Raw genomic sequence first — 20,839 nt, 5'->3', positions numbered from 1 at the left:
CCTTTCAGCATTACACACTCACCTTGTTTTGATTTCCAACGCAAAATTTGGCTCCTGAAAAGCCATCACCCACTTGTGCATGACCTCAAGCCCCAGCCATATGCACTCCTTACAGGGTGCTGTACTCATGGGAGTTTTCCCACTTCTATGCCTTAGGTAATCCCACTGGACAGGAGGCCCAAGCCTCTGTGTCTCCCCAGGGATTGACACCTGCTGGCTATTAAGGAATACTTGACCAGGGACCAAGGTGGGATCCCTGTGTGGCAGCGGGCACTCCCAGCTCCAGGCCTCAGACCCCTCCCTTGTCACCTGCTTGATGCACTCTAGAGGGCAGTAGGCATTGGATTAGAATCATCTGAACAGATTTTAAAAAGATGCCCAAGTCCACTCCCAATGACTCTATTTCAACTGATCTGGGGTGAGAGACACTAGCTCAGTGAAACAGGCATCGCTAGACCCAACTTGTGTGACCGTGGGCACGCCATTCCTTATTTCAGAGGTGGAAGACTATGGCAGAAAGCACAAGGCCTGCTAGAAGTAGCATGTTCTGCAGAGAGCAAATGCCGGAGAGGGAGTTTCAGGAGATGGGGGAAAGAGTGTTGGTGTAGAATTCCTGGGGCAAGGAGCTCTGAGCCAGAGAGGAAGGTAGGCTACGGTCACAGGCAAATATCCTCAAAAGTGGATCAGGCAGAAGTCAGGGCATACAGAAACCAGGAAAAACAGGGGTCTAATGTTTGGGCCAACAGGAACTAAAAGGCTGGGTCATGACAGTCTGGACTATGGATTCAAGCTGGCAACTGCGAGTCACCTGGATACATGAGGGAAGGTCTGGCTTCACTCCAAGTTCATAGATGTGTTTTCCTGAGAGGTTCCTCCTCACCCCGGACAGTCCAGTGCACCTGACTAGAAGCAGGAATAGTCCCTGGAAGCAGGTTCTGGCAGGCAGGAAGAGGAGTGCTTGGAAATCAGGGAGAAGGAAAAGAAAGGGGAATGAGCTGAAAATCCCCCAGTTTAATAATAAGGCTTGGAGGTATCCCTGAAGACTGAATAGGGCCACTACGGGGAAGGCCAAGTACGAGCAGCAGGTCTCTCCCTCCCCCTCCTACGAGGTGGGTAAAGGCTCTATTGAGAGACAGATGCCAGGCAAGGGAACTTGGGGCAAGGAGTCACCTGGGTTTCTATCTTCCCTCAAGTTACACCGATTCCAAGCCTGCTGAGGCCTGGACAACAGGCTCCAAATGCTCATCCCTCACTACAGAGAACCAAATTTTCTTTGGGACCAAGATCTCATGCCATTCAGCAACTATTTCACTCTTAGCCTCTTCTCCATGAACTCCTCATATGAGGCACATGTGAGGTCCACACGTGGGTTGGAAGTGTAGAGATTTAACACCATGGGAACTCAAGTGCAGTGAGACTTTAAGAACAGGGTTGACAATTTTTTAACGATTTCTTACAGTTAGAAACTGGGTAGGGGGTTGGGTATGAGGAGGTGGGGGTGGGCAGGCCTGTTTTTTTCTCAACGAGGCAGAGCAAAGAAGATCCAAATAAATGCTGGCCCTAAATTCAAAGGCCATATTTCCTGAAAGCTATGAAATTGGAACCCTAAGGGGTAAACTGTGTTAAGTTTCCCTTCCTCTGCAAAGCCTCTACAAAGCTTGCCTTAACAACTCCAGCCTCATACTAATTTATCCCTTTGGTGAGTCCTACAGCACAGTAGTGGTTCTTAAACTTGAGCATGTATCAGAATGTCCAGAAGGCTTGTTAAAAAACAGATTGTGGGGTTCCACCCCCAGAGTTTAGTAGATGTTGTGGTGGTGCCTGAGAATTAGCATTCCTAAAAAGTTCCCAGGTCACACTGATGCTGCTGGTCTGGGGACGACACTTCGAGAACTAGTACTATAGCACATACTCTTTCCTTTACGATCTCACGCTTTATTTGTATTTTGCCTACAAATAATCCAGAATTATTTACTGCATGTCAGTCTGTCTTCCCAGCCTGATCTCAATTACGTTGGGGCAGGAATTGTGTTTTATATATTTCCCTCCACCTCAGTTAGCACATTGCTGGGCACATAGTAGATTAAATACTTACATTTTGGGAGGAATTTTAGAGAATTTGGTTTCTTCAAGTAGACAGGGATCAACTATGGCTAATTTTAGGATTCCCACATTTTGTAAAAGATCATCTAATTTATTCTCATAGTTCACATTTGTAGAGAAAAATCTTAATTTGCTTCAGCAATACCCCAATCTCATTAAAGAAAAGACTCCGTCTTGAGTTAGGAAAAAAAAATAAGAGTTCATTCCTTCATCCTTCCAAATAAAGTACCGTACGAGTGGACAACAATGTACATGACTGGAAAAACACAACTGCATTTTCTATTGCTCACTACACTTTAAATAACTATAATTCAGATATTAAGGAAAAGAACTGCTAATCACATCAACATATTACAGAAATCAAAATTAATTTACCACACAAAATAAATTAAAACATTAAATATTAACCTTTTCAGTGCAACATATACAGAAGTCAGAATAACAAGTTTTCTATATATATATATATATAAAGCCTCAGGTTTGTTATAATAAAGATAATGAAAAGTGGAACATTTTGTAAGTTTTTACAGTAGGAAGAGGGGTTGCTTTTCTCTACTCTGTGTGTGTGTATACCATTAGATCTTTCAGAAAGCCTGATAAAATCAGTGGCTAGAGAGAACAAGGTCTTACGATAAAACATTAAAAACAAACATGAGTGTTTGCTTGTTTCTGTGTTGTTCCCTTGATCTTTTGGGCCTTTGATTCATCCCATCATCCCTCCTCTGTGGCTGGGCAGGTTGGGAAGATCAAAGCCCAGACCCTACTAAGGGCTCAGGGTCTCATGAGTAGTGTTTGAGCCTAGTTGGTTCCTGCCAAAATTGCCTGGAAAAGCAACGTCTGGTGCACGTGCATGAGATAACCTCGGATAACCCAGGTTGAAGGTGCTGGGCAGTTTTTTCCACCTGAGGGAACAATCTCCCAAGAAGCTCTAGAACCACAAATTCTCCTTTCTTACTAGTGCTGGTGGATGCATTTCAATTCCACCTCCTCCTCCATTCTCAGGAAAAAGGATTCTGGGGCCACTGTGCCCACCTCCTCTGCTGGGACCCAACCGCAAGCGCATCCCTTGCTTGGGTCCACAGGTGTCCAACAGTAGTGGATCTTTCAGATCAGGGTTGGCTACTGTAGATCTTTCCATCTGGAAGAAAATGTTTCCTGCCAGTATGTTTAAAGAAGTCACAGCCTGTAAAGCAGTGGGAGAATCCAGGCTCTACAATAGATTTCGGGGCCTTTTTTCCTATGGTGGCTTTTCATTGTCTCCTGAGACACTGGAAATGGCTGTGTTCGTACTGCAAGGTATGAGGCTGCTGACCAGGTCAGCTTCCCAGAATGATTCCCTAAGCGTGAGGAACAGTCAGCTTTCTAAAGGGCAAGGAAACACAAGGAACCTGCAGAGATGGATTAGAAAATGCATCTTTTAACCCAAGAAGGAAGCATTTTTACAGCTAACCAAAGAAGTGTCACTGCCATGAAATGAGACAGGAATCCAATGCCAGATGGCCATAGGATTTGAAAAGAGAAATCACCAAGCAAGCAAGGCTCTCGTATCCTGGGGTATGTATGCAGGTCCAGTCCAGACTGCCTTGGCCCCAGCCTTTGCTTCCAACCCTTTTCAGACCCACTGGTTTACAAAGAACTGACTTGGAAGGCACTTCTTGGGAGGCACCCATTCGAGCATAGGGGTGCTGGCACAAGGAGGGAGGTACCGCAGTTGTGACTGCTGGACACCAGGACCAGAGCCTTCACAGACACTAAGTATCGGGTCCCCGTAGGGAACCCAGAAAGTTCTCTCCGCTTCCATCATCTGCCTATCATCAACTTCCCTCACTCCAGCAAAGGCTCTTGAATGCCAATTACTGATACTGTCTTTACGCGGGACACGGATCATTTCATTTATTAGGTGAAGAAAGCCCACCTCCACAGAACACTGTCACAGTAGTTCATGCTTTTAAAAGGCAGTTAAGAGCTCAAATAGCCTCTAAAAGACTGAGGAAAGATTTTCCTAAAGTAAAAATGTATGTGAACTCAAGTTAAAAATGAGGGACACCGCTCCACTTTCTTAGTCTCTCTCAACCAGCATGTCACACTCTCAGGAGAGTCTGAGGGGACAGGTGAGTATAAATGGGGTCTAAAAACCAGTGTCAATTTGATGGCTCTCTGAGCTTTTAAGATGCTACAAGCCTTAGCCCATGTATCTGCTGCTGTGGGACTGGCCCAAGGAATGCAAACTTTCACAGTTAAAACCTGGGTGCTAGATTGTTAGAGGGACCGGCTAGTGAGCAGACGAAATTCCTGCTCTTAGTACTTCAAGGGCAGCACTATTCAATAAAAGTGCCCAAGTTAAGACACGGGGCACATAATTGTCTTAATTCTAAAACTCAAAAAGTTCATAGAAATGGACAGACTGGGGAAGAAGAAGAATTAAGGAGAAGACAGTATTTTCTGACAGAAATTTCAAGCCAACTTGACGTATTTTAAAAGTTCCTTTCATGATGTGAGGAGCTGGATGCACTGAAGGGCTAATAGGTAGAAATCTTTCATATTTCAAACACAGCTTTACCCCGCTATCTGAAAGTAGAATGTTCCTATGAAACCTTTCGTAAGCCGAAGTGTCATAAAGCAAAGAAGCAATTACCATTAATTCATACGGGAAAATTTTTTCAGCATTCCCAGATCTAAAAAATAACCTGCCAAATCGTACTAAATAACATATAAAAACCTTACGAGCTATCTCAGGCTTTTCTGATACCTTAAGATACAAGTCGCTAATGGATGCACAAAATAAATCAAGATAAAGCACAGATGCTCACAGACACAGTTTAAAGCTATGGCAGCTTGATGCTGAGATGTTGAGCGTAGTTCCCCGGGAAGGAGCCTGGCGACACCACTCCGGCTGCTCAGGGTGTGCTGCCTCTTTAAGAATTCACTGCAAAACAAACGCTCAATGCTATTTCCGCTTTTCTCATAAAAGTGAAAATTCTCTTCAGATTTTTTTTGGTTAGCGAAAACAGGTTAGGTCTTTTGTAAAAGCAAAGTGGCGTAAAGCAAACTTTCGAAAAGCGGGGGATACCTGTACTCGTGATTAAAGACTATCCTCACATAAGGAGTTTATATATTATTTCACTGTTATTCTGCTTTCAAATTTTCATGAAAATTCCTAGGGAGGAGATATCCACTGTTCATTTGGAGGAAACGGCTGCTTCCCACATACAGGCTGGAGAGCCCTGGAGGCCCAATGGGTCAGAATGTACCCAGATGCTCAGGAGAAAATTTTTCTCCTTTGAGGGGAAAGTGAGATCCACTCAGCAGAGATGCTTGTTAGAGTTTTTGTTAATAAAACTGGCATCCTGAATGGAAAGGAGAAAATCACTGGGCTATTTCTCCAAATGCTTAAAAATAAATAGGAAAGTTAAATTTCTCCTTTCAAAAATAAAGCAACAAACCAAGCAAGCAACAAAACAGAAAATAAATGATTGGTTCCCTCTCTCATAGATTTGGCCTGAAATGCCCACAGCTCTCTGCGATTGTTCTATTTCTAAGCATACTCTCCCAGAGGGCTCGCTAGAAGTTAGCCAAATCAGATGCTGTTGAGTCAATTCATGGTGACCCCATGTGTGCCAGAGTAGAACTGTGTTCCGTAGGGTTTTCAACAGCTGAGTTTTTGGAAGTATGTCACCAGGCCTTTCTTCCGAGGTGCCTCTGGGTGAACTCGAACTGCCAACCTTTTGGTTAGCAGCGGAGTGCATTAACCGTTTGCACCACCCAGGGACTCCTAGGAAGTTAACAATTATGCTTCATAGCTGAGCAGTGTAGTATGACAAATTCCTTCTGCTGATAATCTACCTGGAATGTATCCTGGGCATTTACCTGCTTATTATGTCTTAAATAGCATGACCTCTAAACCCTAATCTTTGTTCCCATCAGTAACTCATCCTCTGGCTCCATTTCTGTACCCCTGCGTACCTTCTCCCAAGTCTCAGCTATCCCAAAGAGACCAGACATTTCCCATCAGTATAACTGCAATACATACATCATTAATGTAGAAGTCTGAAGGGGTTTTATGCTTTTTACACTGGCTTAAGAGATAAAAAACAGAACATTATCCATCTAATAAATAAGACCATCTCTGAGGGTGGCAACAGCTTGGGAAGGTCTTCAAGATCTTGTGTCTGTGGAAGAGGATCTGGATGACAGAGGATGACTTAGCTCCTCTTACACTTGGTGTCTTCACGTAACAGTGAGTAGTTACCCTTTCTCCATCTTCCTCCCCAATAAGCCAATGAGAAAAACCTGTAACAAGTACAGGACTCTCTGGTGTTGGGCAGGATGCTGTAATGAGCAGACGGTCCCATTAAAAAGAAGCACAGCCCAGGGTCCATGACGGGCAGAGACAACTACACACAACTGGACCAAATACAGATCGATGCACACCCCTCATCTATGTAAACAGGGTGTCTGCCCCTTTGCAGTTCTTTTTTCACCAGTTTTTACATCGTGGTCCGCTGATTTCTCTTCTCAGTCACACCGAATAACCCCAGCAGACAGAGTTCTTGACAGAGTTTTGAACGCCCCACAAAGACAAAAGGCTGCACAGGTGATTTCAGGCAAAGAAGGAAGGATCTGCTGGCCTGTGCCAGGCATCCCTCACGGGGCTGTCCTCAGGAAGTCCTTTTTTCTCAGGTGGCTGAAGTCCACCTGGCTGAATTTCTCTTCTGGGCTCCTCAGACTGCTGGGAAGAAGGAAAAACAAGTTAATCACTGTGGGCCAGACCCCAGTCTCACTGAGAAAACAAACTGGGGACAGAAACTTGGAGATAGCATCAGCCAGCGTCACTGGGTTCTCTCTCAGGCAGTTAGGCCTGGGTCCAAATTCCGCTGGTCCAATCTCAGAGGAGAAGCTTTTGAAACTGCTTTCAGTGCCCAAGAAAGCCAGAAAGGCTCACTGAAGTGAAATGAGCTGAAGCAGAAGAGAACAAGACACACCCTGTTGTGAGGATCTTAATTCAGTTGGAGATGATGCTAGCCTGTGGCTGGCTCCCCTACAAGAGGTGGCTTGGTGGACAGGTCATGAGCTGGTGTAAGATTCTGGTGGCAGATCTGCATCCCCTAAGGCCCTGGTGACATAGTAGTTAAGAGTCTGGCTGCTAACCAAAAGGTCAGCAGTTCAAATCCACCAGCCTCTCCTTGGAAACCCTGTGGGGCAGTTCTACTCTGTCCTATAGTGTCACTATGAGTCGGAAATGACTTGATGGCAATGGGTTTTTTTTTTTTTTTGGTTAAGGCCATCTAAAAATGGACCCACTTATTTTTTCATTGGGTGGGGTCCCTAGGGTATCAGGATGAGGCAGCATGGAAGCACTCCTCAGCAGCTCCTGAGTCCAGCTCAGCCTCGACTCTTCCTGCCCTGGTCCTTCCTGTGGTTTCCCTGAAGGAGGGGAGTGTGCTGGCCCAGGGGCAATCATGGCTAGGCTGCTTCAGCAAAGCTTACATGTGAGCACCTGGTTCACCGATCTTACATCCAACAGGCCTGCCTGGTGCTATATGAGGTCATGGAGGTAATGCATTGTCTTGGGGAAAGGGGCCATCTCTGAAAGGCCAGATCCACCCCTAGGCTCAAAACTAACCTTTGCTCAAATATGGGTGGAGAAGAAGTGACAGTAACGAGAAACCGAATCCTCCCTCCCAAACAACTCTGCTGAGGTGCAGATAAATGCTACAAACCTACTATAAATTTTCTTTAAAAATTTAAACAATTTTTCTATTGGTGGTAAAACCCAAAGGAGAAATACTTACCTTTATTAGCTCAATGCACCCCCTCCCTTGCCCCAACTAGTGGAAGAGATACGTTGAGTGGGGCTTTTAGAGGCCCAGTTCTATCCTCAATCCCTGACCCTGGTACAACACAAGCAGGCCTTTGGCTGACTCAGTTTCCCTACATCACTCACAAATCATTCTCTTAAGGCCATTATGAAGATTAATGGATTACCATCCTCAAGAGCTGTGGGCTCCAGGATCAACAGGCCTGCTCACGCGCAATTATTATGATTACTGAAACGAAGAATTAGTAAACGATGCTCCTTGGCCTCCAGCTCCCTCTACTCAGATTACTGTGTGGTTTAATGAACATATGAGGGTTCCAGCTTCCCATTTGCCTTACTGCCTACCCTTGCCATGCAGCCTTGAGCTTCTGGAATGCCAGCTGTTTACGAGAGAAGAACACCCCAGTGTAGAACAGCCTCTTATAATTGTCTCCTGACGCACTACTTCCTTAAAAGGAATTTTAAGTTTATGATGGACTCTACTGGTCAAAATAGTATCCCAGAGAAGCTTGTTGATGTGCGTGAAAATTTCAGGGCTTGTCTGGATAAACGAGCTACTCAACTCCATGATCCCAGCATTAGTGACGCTCAGATGAGGGCTCCTGAGATGTGAATTTGGCCCCACATCCAGAAGTCCAAACTCCTTCATGGGTGTTAGCGAAGATATTAACACAAAAATGAAGGTCCTAGGATCTAAGAGTTTGAAACGTCCTTAGAGACCTCTTCAAATCCCTCATTTTACTGATGAGAAAGGGACGTGAGTTTCTCAAGGGAAAAAGAATGAACATCTGTTGTGTGTCTACAATTGGTCACACACTATACTAGGTATTTTACATTAGTACTCATTCAATTTACACAGCGGTCTTTTTAAGAGTATGAAAACTGAGGCCCAGAGAGGTTAAGTAACTTGTCAAAGGTCACACAGTCATCAGCAAGGACAAAAGAGCTCTCTGCTATGTAAAACACACGTTAGAATAAACTAAACCTGACTTGGGAGGATAAAACAACCGATTCCTTTTTTTCCCCTCTTCCTGCTTCATCCTCCAGGAACTTCTGACTTGGAGAAGGTGATCATTTTCTTCACCCAGTAGTGCCTCCAAAGAGAGTAAAGCCCCCCGCACCCCTGCCCCAGTGCAGCCCCTTACCTGTTTCTGAGTGGCAGCAGGCAGTCCTTCCCTTCAGAAGGGCACTGGGCTTCTCATGCCAGCAGATGAGGGCGCGGCACCACTCACAGTGCTTTCGGACCTGGCAGCAGCTGCAAAGAAGCAGAGAATGTGGTGTGGGCAGGGGGCCTGGCTGGGATGCCTGGCTGGTGCACGTCTGCTTGAGGGGCCTGCTGGGAAGCTCTGGGCTCTAAACCAGCCTTCCCGTGGGGGCCTCCTGAGAGGGCACAACAGGGGGCTGAGGGCTGTGCAGGATGGTGGCCCTCTGGGGCAGACAAAAGCATGTGTTTGCTGCCCTGAATATCTCAATTACCTACAGAGACACTGCTGGCTGTTTCCCTTGGGATATCCTGTTTCCACTATTCTAACCTTAATGTATATATAACCTATGCAGCCATGGGCTGGGCCTGTGGGGAGCTTCCTGACTGATGTGAGCCCAGAGACAGAGATGAGGACGTGAGCCTGTTGCCATGCCAGGGTGGCATTTCACCATCCCCATCCCAGCCTCTCTTGCTCGGCCATGTCCTTGAGTGCAAAGCTGGGAAGGTTACTGGGATCCCTGATCTTTGGGCAGCAGAACAGAGACGGGGACCTGAGACCCTCCTGCCCAACTTGCCTCTCTCATGAGTGGAAAATGTGAGACCAGAGCACTCTGCCTGTGGGTAGAACCTTCCTGAATTGCAGAGGCCAGGCTGGAACCAGCTTATCCCATGCCGGAGGGATCTAGAGGCCTTGACCCCACATGCTGGAAGGATCCAGAGGCCCTGACTCTACATGCTAGAGGGATCTAGAGGCCTTGACCCCACATCCTGGAGGGATCTAGAGGTCTTGACCCCACATGCTGGAGGGTCTAAAGGCCTTGACCTCACATGCCAGTGGGATCTAGAGGCCTTCACTGCACATGCCTGGGGGACCTACAGGTCTTAACCCCACATGCCAGAGAGATCTAGAAGCCTTGACTCCACATGCCAGAGGGATCTAGAGGCCTTGACTTCACATGCCTGGGGGATCTAGAGGCATTGACCCCACATGCTGGAGGGATGTAGAAGCCTTGATTCTGGCTTCCCGCAGTGCATACACCCACTGCCGGGGCACCCTCCCAGGATGCATGACCACTACACAGCATGGCTGCCACACCATGCCAAGAGCCATCAAAGTTGCTCTAGCTTTGATGACACCAATCAGACATCATAGCAACAAGCTGTGCCAAGGTGGCTCTGTTATCTGGGCATGCCGCAGATATCCCTGGCAGGGGCAGGCAGGTGGTAGACCTGGTCTTAGGGGCAGCAAATACTCACTGGATCAGCACACACGTGATGATGAGGATACCCAGGGCCACAATGGAGACTACGACCAAGGCGGTGATGGCCTGCTTCTTCTGACTGGCGGCCACCACAGCCAGGAGGTCTGCGTGCTCACAGCGTGCACCGACATACCCAGAATGGCAGCTGGGGAGGGAAGGAACATCAGCATGCTTTCCAGACAGAAGGTCTCATTCTCCCAACTCCCCAGGGTGGGCTGGGCTCGAGGGACCCAAGGCCCACAGGGAGAGCCCCAGGGGCTCCACAAGTCTTTGCTACTTGAGGGAAAGGTGTCAGCAAAATAACTGCTACTGCTCTGCCACGGGCACTTCTTGGTTGCAGAAGTGTTGTTGCTGGAGAATTGTTGTTATTAGTCTCTGAATGAAAACTTCCCCAACGTGGGCAGACACCTGGGGTTGCTGTCTAATCAATGGGGCTCCATGGCCTAGGTGAGCTCCATGTGTATTGTGGGCCTCAACTCCAGCTAGGAGATCCAGCAGCCTGTGGTCCAGGTTCCCAGGACTCCCCCAAGACCTCCCAGATCAAAATCTTTCTGAAAGAAAGAAATACTCAGGTGTTTTAAAAAAAAGGGACACAGGTAATTCTGTTGAAGTCGGAGCTGAGAGCCACCACGGAGGTTTTAGCAGCATAACCAATGGTTCTCAACTCTGGCTGCTCATTGGGAACTACCTGCAGAGCTTGAAAAAATCTTGAGCACCAAGCCACACCCTCAACCAACTAAATCAGCAACTCCGGGAGTGGGGCCTGGGCATCAGTATTTCTCTCTGCCCAAGGTTTTCCTGTCCTGTCGAGCTGCTCAGTTTCTTCCCTAAGTTTCTATTTCACCTGGTTCACAGTGCTCGTTTAAAGGTTTTTTTAATGTATTCTTTTTCTTAAGAAAAATTCTCCCCAACTAGAAAATGAATGTTCATTATAAGCAAATTGGAAAGTACATAAAATTATAATAAAGCAGAAAGAAAAAAATAAGGTCCACATTATCCTCCCACCCCCACCCCCAATGACAGTCCAAACGACATGGTTCCTTCTAGACTATTTCTATGCAGTTTCTAACATAGTTGAGTTTCACACTTTTCAAAAAATACATAATTTTGTATCTTTTTCTCATTTAGCATTTCTCCACCGTTTTACTATGTCATTAGAAAACTCTTGCAGACATCATTTAAAACAGTAATTTAGGTACCACAATGTGCTTCACTGAACTCAAGGCCATATCCAGTTTTGATATCATAAATAATGACACAGTGATCATCATTGTGCACACATCTTTGTTTGCATTTCAGATTATTTCCATGGGACAAAGTTCCAGAAGTGGGACCAACATGGCACAGACTCTGAAACCAAATTGCCATGGGTTCAAATCCCATCTCCCACTTACTGCCTGTGTAAGCTTGCGAAAGTTACTAAACCCTTCTGTGTCTTAGTTTCTGCATCTTTAAAGTGTGATAGTAATAAAACCTACCTCATAGAGTTACGAGCATTAAACGAGTTAACAGCTTGTAAAGTGTGAACAACACTGCCTTACACTAAGGAAGGGCTGTATAAGTGTTTGTTAAACATACAAATAAAAGGATGGGAACATTTTGTTGTCTTCATATACAATTGATAAACTCTTCCGGCAGGAGGCTAATGCCCTGATTTTTAGCCAAGTCTTTTGGGATAGGCCCCAAGATAAAGTTGTTAATATTGGAGCCAATGACTAAAATGGTTTTGGAAATATCTTTTACCCCAACTTGCCTTTAACATGGAGAAATTCCACAGGGTGGGGGATAGGAATGGAAGGCAATCAGCCCACGGACATGTGTACTGGGCTAATCCTGTTCTTGGTCTCTCAAGAACTGGACTCTCCAAGTCCTATAACCTCTCTGCTCCAGCGGGGATAGTGGGCTGGATGGGGTAAGGGCTTCCTTTGCAGCTTTGATCCAAGAAGCCACTGGGACAGCCACTGGGTTTATGGTCTACCCTACTTTCACAACCCCTTTCAGCATCACCTCACAGGGTCCCAGCCGTGGTGGTGGTGGTAACAGAGGTGATGATGATGATGGTGCTGATGGCAGCTGCAACAGCAAACACTGGGACCTGGGCTTGCATGTTCCCTGGGGCTAACTTTCTGTGATGATGGAAATATTCTACATCTATACTGTCTAACACAGTAGCTGCTAGCCACTTAAAGTTATTGAGTACTTGACACGTGGCCAGTGGGACTGAAAAGCTAAATTTTAATTAATTAGTTAATAAAAATAACTGATTAAGATATCCCCATATGTCTAATGGCTGCATCTCAGTCAGAACAGCTCTACCTGCGTCATCATCACTGGGTCCTCACTATAACCCTATGTGGTATTAGTATCTCCATTTTATACACAAAGAAACTGAGGCTTAATGAGGCTAAGTCACTTGTATGAGTGACTTACGTGGATATTAATTCAGGTCTGTCTGACCTCCAAATCCGTACCCTTAGCTGCTAAGTTATCCTATCTAGGATCTGACCTCAGTTTCTGCTTTTGGTAAGGCAGAGAGAAGAGAACGAGAATGCATGCTTCCCTCAAACAGGTCAGTGGGAATGATGTCATCCCTCCTCAACCTCTACACCCCACCTACCTGCTCTTTGGGGAAAGGATATTATATCTACAGAAAGTGACTCAAGCAGCAACTAGAAAACCTCTCACAATCCTGATCTCTCAGGAGGTGAGGCCCTGGTCAGCCTGCCTGAGCACTGATGGGCGCTCTCTCTGGGTGTTCGAGTCTTTTCAGAGTTCCACTGGAGTGGAATGTGGCCAAGGCCGTGTGGAATGCTTTCCTTGGCTGACAGCAATTTGTTTTCACACTCTGCTGTGAGAAAGTTCAGTCAGGGAGTTCAGTCGCTCAGGTGTGTTTTGGACAGGTGAGAAACTTCAAACTGTCTGTCACTGGTTGCTGACACTGAAAACCTTAACACTTGAAGACGGTGGCATCCTTCAATTGTTTTCTTTTGTTTGAAGGCTTCCGCAGGCAGCAGCCCAGCAGTTTGGGGAATCTGCCTCAGGGAAGATAATGGTACACAGAGTCCTAGCCTTTCATTTGTACACAGTACCTTATTGTCTCTGGGGATTCTTCTCTCAATTATTTTCTCATGTCATTGGGTACCAGTGGGGCTCTAGAGTTCATCTGATGTACCAATGTTTAAGTATAATCTTCACTACTTTTGGCTATTTCTGACTATTTGTTTAAACTTTCTTTTCTCCCCATTGTTTAATAGTGTGTGATGTCATTTTAGGTTCTCCGGAAACCTAAAGACTATTTGTTCTTGTGGAAAGAAAAGCTTTAAGAACGACATTATTTTAGAAAGAGCTCGCAGTTAATCTTCCATTTATAATCTGTGGGTTTTCTTTACAGTGTGGTGACAGACAGGGCCTCACCTCAAGGTATGTCAGTTTTATTGACCAGAATGTGTATGTCAGCTCCTCAAAGCTGGGGAGGTATGAACAGGGACAGAATGTTCTACTTTCTCTGCACAGACTCAGAGTTTCTGGTCTCGTGGGAACCAATTAATTAGAACATTCTTCTAGGTGCTGTAAATACAAAAAGGTGTAAGGTGTGGTCCTGTCCTCACAGAGCTTACAAGCCAGCCAGAGGGTAAGGGAAGCAGATCAGGAGATGTGTCAGTGCCAAGGGCTTCGCTTGCCAGTCTGTGTGCCCTCAGAGCTCTGCGCACATGGGGTGACACATCACCCTCTGCCCCCACAGCCCTGCCCTGCTCAAAGCTATCAGAGCTGGAGGGGTCTACAGAAGACTCCCGTCTAGGGGTTAAACACTCACATGTCCCTAGGGGTCACTCCAGAGGCGGAAGGAGCAGTGGTGGTTCAGTGATAGAATTCTCGCCTTCCATGAGGGAGACCTGGGTTCAATTCCTGGCCAATGTACCTCATGCGCAGTCACCACCACCTGTCAGTGGAGGCTTATGTGTTGCTATGATGCTGAACAGATTTCAGCGGAGCCTCCAGAATAAGAAAGGCTCAGAAGAAAGGCCTGGTGATCTACTTCTAAAAAAATCAGCCAATGAAAACCCTATGGATCACAGTGGTCCAATCTGCAACTGATCATGTGGGTGGTGCAGGACCGCGCAGCATTGCATTCCGTTCTGCATGGGGTTGCCATGAACTGGGGGCCGACTCGACGGCAGCTAACAGCCACCAGAGGCAGAAGTAAGCAAAGTGGACCAGTATAAGCACATTAACAATGGAAGAAAGAAGATGGGACCAACATTTTGCTTCATTGTCGATGAGCAGTGGGGAGAGGAAGGACTCGCTAAGGGTCTGTGGTCAGGGGAACGATCTTGGGAGTGACCGTGACCTCTCTCTGGAGGTTTACTTCTAGGGGAAGATGTCAACACCTTTCCTGGAAACGAAAGGGCTTCGTGATTTAAGGGGAACGTTGCGAGGCTAAGGCTGAGTGCACTCTCTGGGTATGGTTTTAGGATCGGAGCCAACTGGACTGAATCCCAGCTCTGCCACTTACTATCTCTGGGTCTCTGGGCAAGTTGCTTAACTTCTCTGAGCCTCAGTGTTCTCATTTTAAAAAGAAGGGTAATGATACCTACTTTTGAGGGTCCTTGTGAGGACTACATGAGACAATGGATGTGCAGTGCTTGGCACTGAGCCTGGCACATAGCTACAGCTTCTCCTGAGAGATTACTATTATTACCAAGAGTAATATTTATAATGTGAATGAAGAGAGAGATGGGCAATCCTTCCGATTACCACAGTGTAATTGGACACGAATCCAGTCATCCTGATTACCAAGATGTTAATGTTGTGTGAATGTGATGGCTAATTATCTTTCCGGAGTCAGGAGCAGGGCTTTACACCAGACTGAGGAGACCCGGACAACAGCCACCACCAGCTTTCAGAGTGTTTCCACCCAGCCATGGGTGGGTCTTAGCCAGAGATAAAGTCATTGTTTTGGCTTGTCTGATGCCCCAGGCTCAAGGCCATTAGCTCTGGAAAGTTTACACCAGCCCTGGATCTGGTGTGGAAGGTAACTGAGGAGGAAAATCTGAGCTTCCAACCCACTTCTGATCAGAGCTTGGCAAAGACTTGCCCTCTCTCCCAGAGGATTCCCCTAACTCCAGGCCCCATGCCTGCCCTCTGGGCCCAGTACAGAGACTGCTGGAGGGGAATCTGCCTTCAGTCTGTTGCACAAAGGTACTGGGAGGCTTCCTTGTAACTGACTGAGAGGCAAATCCCCCTTCTGGGTCAGTCTGGACGCAAATAGTTTTTTTTCACATTGACTGGGGTATCAATAAAAACAACCCCATCAGTCCCCCAGGGGCTGGCTCAGTGACCTAATGTGTATTTTAATAAGAATGGTAATAATAAATAATGACAGTGCCTATTAACATCATTCTTGTGCTTTGGATTTATAAGATGAGGAGGCCGCTCATCTGGGAGAATCTCTTAGCTCTGCAGGCACAGCCTGGGGGCCTCACACAGTCTCCTCCCAGAGGAAGGTGGCCTGGCTGCCTGTCCAGGTGAGGCTAAGAGTACCTGGAGGGGCTGGCCCAGGCTCACAAGGCTGCTACCTCAGGAGGGCAGCCCACCCACTGCTGCTCACAGTGCTGCTGCGGCAGCCTCCTCTGGCCCCATCTCTCCTGGGCTAAGGCACCTGACACCCTTACGCATCATGGTTAAGAGCTCTGCTTCAGCAGCCTGAGAGTCTGGGTTTGAATCTAAGCTCCGCTAAGTGACCTGCACACTACCTCTTGGTGACTTCCTCATGGGGCCGTTATGAAGATCAAATGACTTAAACACATGCATTGTGCTTAAAACAGTGCCTGGCACGAAGCAAAAGCTCAAGAAATGTTAGCTTTTTATTAACATTTATTATTATTTATTGGTACTACTAGGTTGTAAGGAGCCCTGGTGGCGCAGTGGTTAAGTGCTTGGCTGCTAACTGACAGGTCACTGGTTTGAACCCACCAGCCGCTCTGCGCGACAAAGATGTGGCCATCTGCTTCAGTTAAGATTATAGCCTTGGAAACTCTACGGGGTAGTTCTACTCTGTCCTATAGGGTTGCTATGAGTTGGAATTCACTCAACGGCAACGGGTTTGGTTTTTTTGGTTTATTAGGTTGAACCATATGAAATTGCCAATTTTTGACCATTTTGACCTATAAAAATGGCAGTTTGATATAGTTAGTGGTCTTAACCAAGGGCAATTTTACCCCTCAGGGGACACTTGATAATTAGATAAGGTAAATGTGCCCTCAAGTGGTTGCTGGGCCACCCCTATCCCAGGACCTCAGGAGACCAGGGGACACTTACACACAAGCTGGCTTGTCCTCCTGCACCAAAAACCTACAGGTTCCATGGAAGCAGAACTGGCTGTGGGAATCTGGGCAGTCATTAAAATGGGATACCACAGCGGCGGCCACAGGCGGGTCTGCTGGGGAGAGAAAAGGCATTAGGCTCAGATCCATGGCACAGCTGAGACAGAAGTGCCCGCACACCCTCCCCGTTTTCAGGGGGTGTGGCAGGCCCTGCATGGTACCACCTCTCTTCTCAGCTCTCACTCACTTGCTAACAGCCAGTCCAGGACCAGACACATCTGCGTTTTCCAGCAGGGTATTTTTTGAGTAGAAAACAAAACAATCTCCTCAAAAGATTCAGTGTAACCGAAAGACACCAGAGCAATTTTACTATTCAAAGCCTATTATCCAAGAACTATCTAATTTTACCTTTGCAAGGTGACAGTAATCATTTTTCAAGTTAACCTTTACCAAAATCTCTGTTAAAAGCAAGAAACCAGAATAAAGGTACAAGAGATTACTATATAACCATTAAATGGATGCTGAGGAAGATGAGTTAGCAATGCAAAAAGATGTTCATGATATATCGTGAGTGAAATAAGTGGGTTTCCAGTATGTTCTATAGAGTATGATTTTATTTAAAAAAATAAAAATAAAACCAGAAATTTAGACATTAAAAAGTCTGGGAAGATAGACACTAAATAGCAGCAGGGTTTCTCTTGTGTGGTGGGATGAGGAGTGGTAAGGCTATGAAGATTATTTCAAGCAAAAAAAGCTATCTGGGAGCAGCACAGCCAGCACTGACTGGGAAAGGGAGCCAGTCAGGGAACAGAGATGGGTCCTCTTTACGGCTGCAGCACCCATAACTCTTATGAGCTTGGGGTGGTCACCAAGTCTCTTGGGGGTTTTCTTCCTCTGCTTTCAGACAGGAATAAAAACAGTCTGTTCAGGAGCACTGTAAGGAACAAGCATGCTAATACACCTGCTGATCAGCACGAAAGGCTTCATTTTTGATTTATTTTATTTGACTCCAATATCCTTATTTTATCCAACTAACACTTAAGACCCAGAGGGTAGCTATTTCAAGATGGCACGATGGATATTGTTTCCATAGCTTCTTTCAATAAGTCCTCTTTTGCTTGTGTTTTGGGTATTTGGGTGAGTGGGCCTTTCCCACTTGTTTTTTTTTTGAAAAAGTATGTTCTTGGAGCTCTTGCTTTTTGAGAAAGGGCAGAACATTTCATATTGTGGGATTTTAGACCCCAACTGAATATTAAATGCATGCTGACATCTCTCTATTCATAAATTGCTTCTGAAAGTGTTATAATTTTAGAAATCTCATAATTCTACTGGAAAAAGCAGAGGCTAAAAATGCAACAGAGTCTCTGATACAGAAGGTGGAGAGGGTGTAGTGATTAAGAGCATGGGCTTTGGAGTCAGAGACAGGGGTCTGAATCCTAACTCTGCCACTGGTATGAAGTACTTGGCCTCTTCTAGTCTGCTTCCACAGCTATAATATAGGAATTCCATCTGTTCATGCTTAGTGGGGGAGGGGTAGAGGGCAGTGGTAGTTCAGAGGTAGAAATCTCACCTCCCATGGGGGAGGCCCAGGTTTGATTCCTGGCCAATGCACCTCATGCACAGCCACCACCCATCTGTCAATGGAGGTTTGCGTGTTGCTATGATGCTGAACAGGTTTCGGTGGAGCCAACAGACTAAGACAGACTAGGAAGAAAGGGCTGGTGATCTACTTCAGAAAATCAGCCAGTGAAAACCCTATGGATGACAACGGTCCAATCCCATTGTGCATGAGGTCAAGATGAGTCGGGGCTGACTCAATGGCAGCTAACAACAGCGATGGGTGGCTCTACGGATTAAATGAGGTAAAGCTTGTAAAGTACTATACTCAACAAAGTGTCAGCTGTTAGCTCTTCTATTAATACCATCGACAACCCCAAGATACTAATGAACCCCCATATAAGACCACCATAGTATATAATCTCCCCCTCCTCCATAAATTCAGTGATGTGTAACTAAAAGTTCCAGTGTCTCCTTCAGCCCTTAATGATGGTTGCCTTCACGTGGACAGATGAACAGAGAAGCTGCTGACCCAGGGCTGCCGGATTCCCTGCCAAGCAGTGGCCTCCAGGAAGCGTGGTTCAACTGCCATGGCTGATTACAGTTACCTGTGAGTCCCAGACCTGGGGGAGTTCATGAAGAGACTCAGTCCTTCATGAACAGTGGGCACTGGGGTGTTAAAGTGAGACTGGAGAGGGTCTGCTGTAATTCGTGTAAGTGGCTTCTCTGTGCTGACTGAACTTATCAAGAAGCAAATACACAGAGATGAAGGGGCAAGGGACCAGTGCATCTAATTTGATTTAGATATTCAAAAAGACCCTTGATGAGCTCCAAAAGAGATCATTCAATCAAACAACCACCTCCAGGCAGCTAGAGGGAGTCCCTTATCAGGGCTTAGAGATGCCATCCTCAAAGCGTGGTCTGTGGACCAGGAGCTCATATCCCCTGGGAGCTTGTTAGAAAGCCAAATTCAAGGGCCTCACCCAGGATCTCTGGGGTGGGGCCCAGGCATCTATGCTTGCCAAGCTCTCCAGATGCTTTTTTAAAAGTCAGGTCTACTGAGATACACAGTAACGTTCATCCTAGGAAGAAAGGCCTGGCGGTTTACTTCTGAAAACCAGTAAAGGAAAACCCTATGGGAGGAAGGGGCAGGAAAGATGGGTGAACAGAAACAGGGGAATCAGGGAGGAAGTGGGTAGAGTGCTGTCACATTGAGGAGATTGCAACTAATGTCATGAAACAAAATGTGTATAAATTGTTGAATGGGAAACTAATTTGTTTTGTAAACTTGCACCCAAACCACAATAAAATGTTCAAAAAAAATGTAGCGGAAAAAAAAAAAAAACCCTATGGATTACCATGGTTAGACCCACAATCAATCATGGGGACGGTGTAGGACCAGGCAGGGTTTCCTTCCCACTGTGCATGGCGTCACCACGAGTTGGGAGCCGACTAGACAGCAGTTAACAATAGCAACATTGATCCTTCAGGTGATTCTAATGCACGCTAAGGTTTGAGCTGCATGAGCTTACATTACACAGGCAACAAAGGACAGAGACAAATGACCACTTTCTTCCTCAGAGAAGTCAAACAGCAAGGTCCTGCAAGGTATCATTTTTGGAGCTGATCAACTTGCAGCTCTTCAAATCCTATGTGACACTTACTAAAGCCTTAAATCTGCTGAGGTTCTTTGTGGTAAAATCTCAAGTCAACAGAAATACACGAAAAGGAAAAACAAAACAAAACAAAAAAACACCCTGGGTTTGTCTTTTGTGAGCATTACTCACAAACTGATTGGTGGACTCAGTGCATTGTCTCATTTGACCTGTATTTATGTATAGTTTGCCTCTTCTCATAAAGACTCTTTGCACAGGGTGCTGTCCTGGACCCTGACTCACAGAGGCTCAATGTGTATAATGTGAGGGATGGGTCCTATTTCCAAATGCATATTCGGCAGCTTTGGAGCTCTTCACAGGTTTTCAATGAGGCGATGTGATTTGCACTTGAGAAATAAGCAGACAAGGAGGAGCAGATGGGGCAACAACCCCAAGCTGAGCGCCATTCTGCTCCACTGTGCAATCCCAGGGGAGCCAGTCCACTTGACCCAGAGGACCAGGGGGCCACTGGGACTTGTCCATCCCTAGAGGTGCTATGCAGGCCTCGTGGGCTAGTGCACTTCAAAGCCTTCTGCAAAGTGTGAAACATGCCTGGAGGGAGAGAGGGGAGTTACTGTGGTTCTTAAGTGGTTTTTTAGGTGTTTGTCTCAGATACCACCAGAGTCAGCAAGGAAAACCCCGACACCACAGCAAGGTCATCCCCGACAGACAAGACTATTCCTACCGACAGTCCTAGAAGTTTCATCAAGGTTCCAGAAGGAAGAAAGGAACGTTGGGGAGGGGTAGAGAAGGGAAAGGAGGGAAGGGTTACCATTTATTCAGAGCTTGGTACGTGCCAGGGTTGCTGGGTGGTGCAAATGGTTTGCACTTGGCTACCAACCTAAAGGCTGGCAGTTTGAACCCACCCAGCGGCTCCACAGAGAAAAGGCCTAGTGATCTGCTTCTGTAAAGATTAC

The 20,839-nt window shown here is 46.3% G+C and overlaps 1 protein-coding gene across 4 annotated transcripts in view; it reads right to left on the bottom strand.

Moving 5' to 3' along the window:
• Positions 1-1,646: 1,646 nt before the first annotated feature.
• Positions 1,647-20,839, bottom strand: part of TGFA (transforming growth factor alpha) — a 110,610-nt gene continuing 91,417 nt past the window's right edge. The window contains exons 3-6 of one of the 4 annotated variants that reach the window (XM_023732867.1): positions 16,706-16,826; positions 10,383-10,532; positions 9,067-9,176; positions 1,647-6,832 (exon numbers count right to left, since the gene is read on the bottom strand). In XM_023732867.1, the coding sequence (XP_023588635.1) occupies positions 6,825-6,832; positions 9,067-9,176; positions 10,383-10,532; positions 16,706-16,826 (389 nt within the window). In that variant the 3' untranslated portion in view covers positions 1,647-6,824. Of the gene's footprint in view, positions 6,833-9,066; positions 9,177-10,382; positions 10,533-16,705; positions 18,192-20,839 lie in introns of those variants that run through there. The other 3 variants (XM_023732873.1, XM_023732862.1, XM_023732858.1) reach the window with 3 other exon arrangements.

This window comes from Trichechus manatus, unplaced genomic scaffold (genome assembly GCF_000243295.1).
Source record: "Trichechus manatus latirostris isolate Lorelei unplaced genomic scaffold, TriManLat1.0 scaffold00004, whole genome shotgun sequence".
Lineage (NCBI taxonomy): Eukaryota > Metazoa > Chordata > Mammalia > Sirenia > Trichechidae > Trichechus > Trichechus manatus.
Note: the sequence above shows the minus strand (reverse complement) of the source record. Positions and strands in the feature narration are given on the sequence as shown.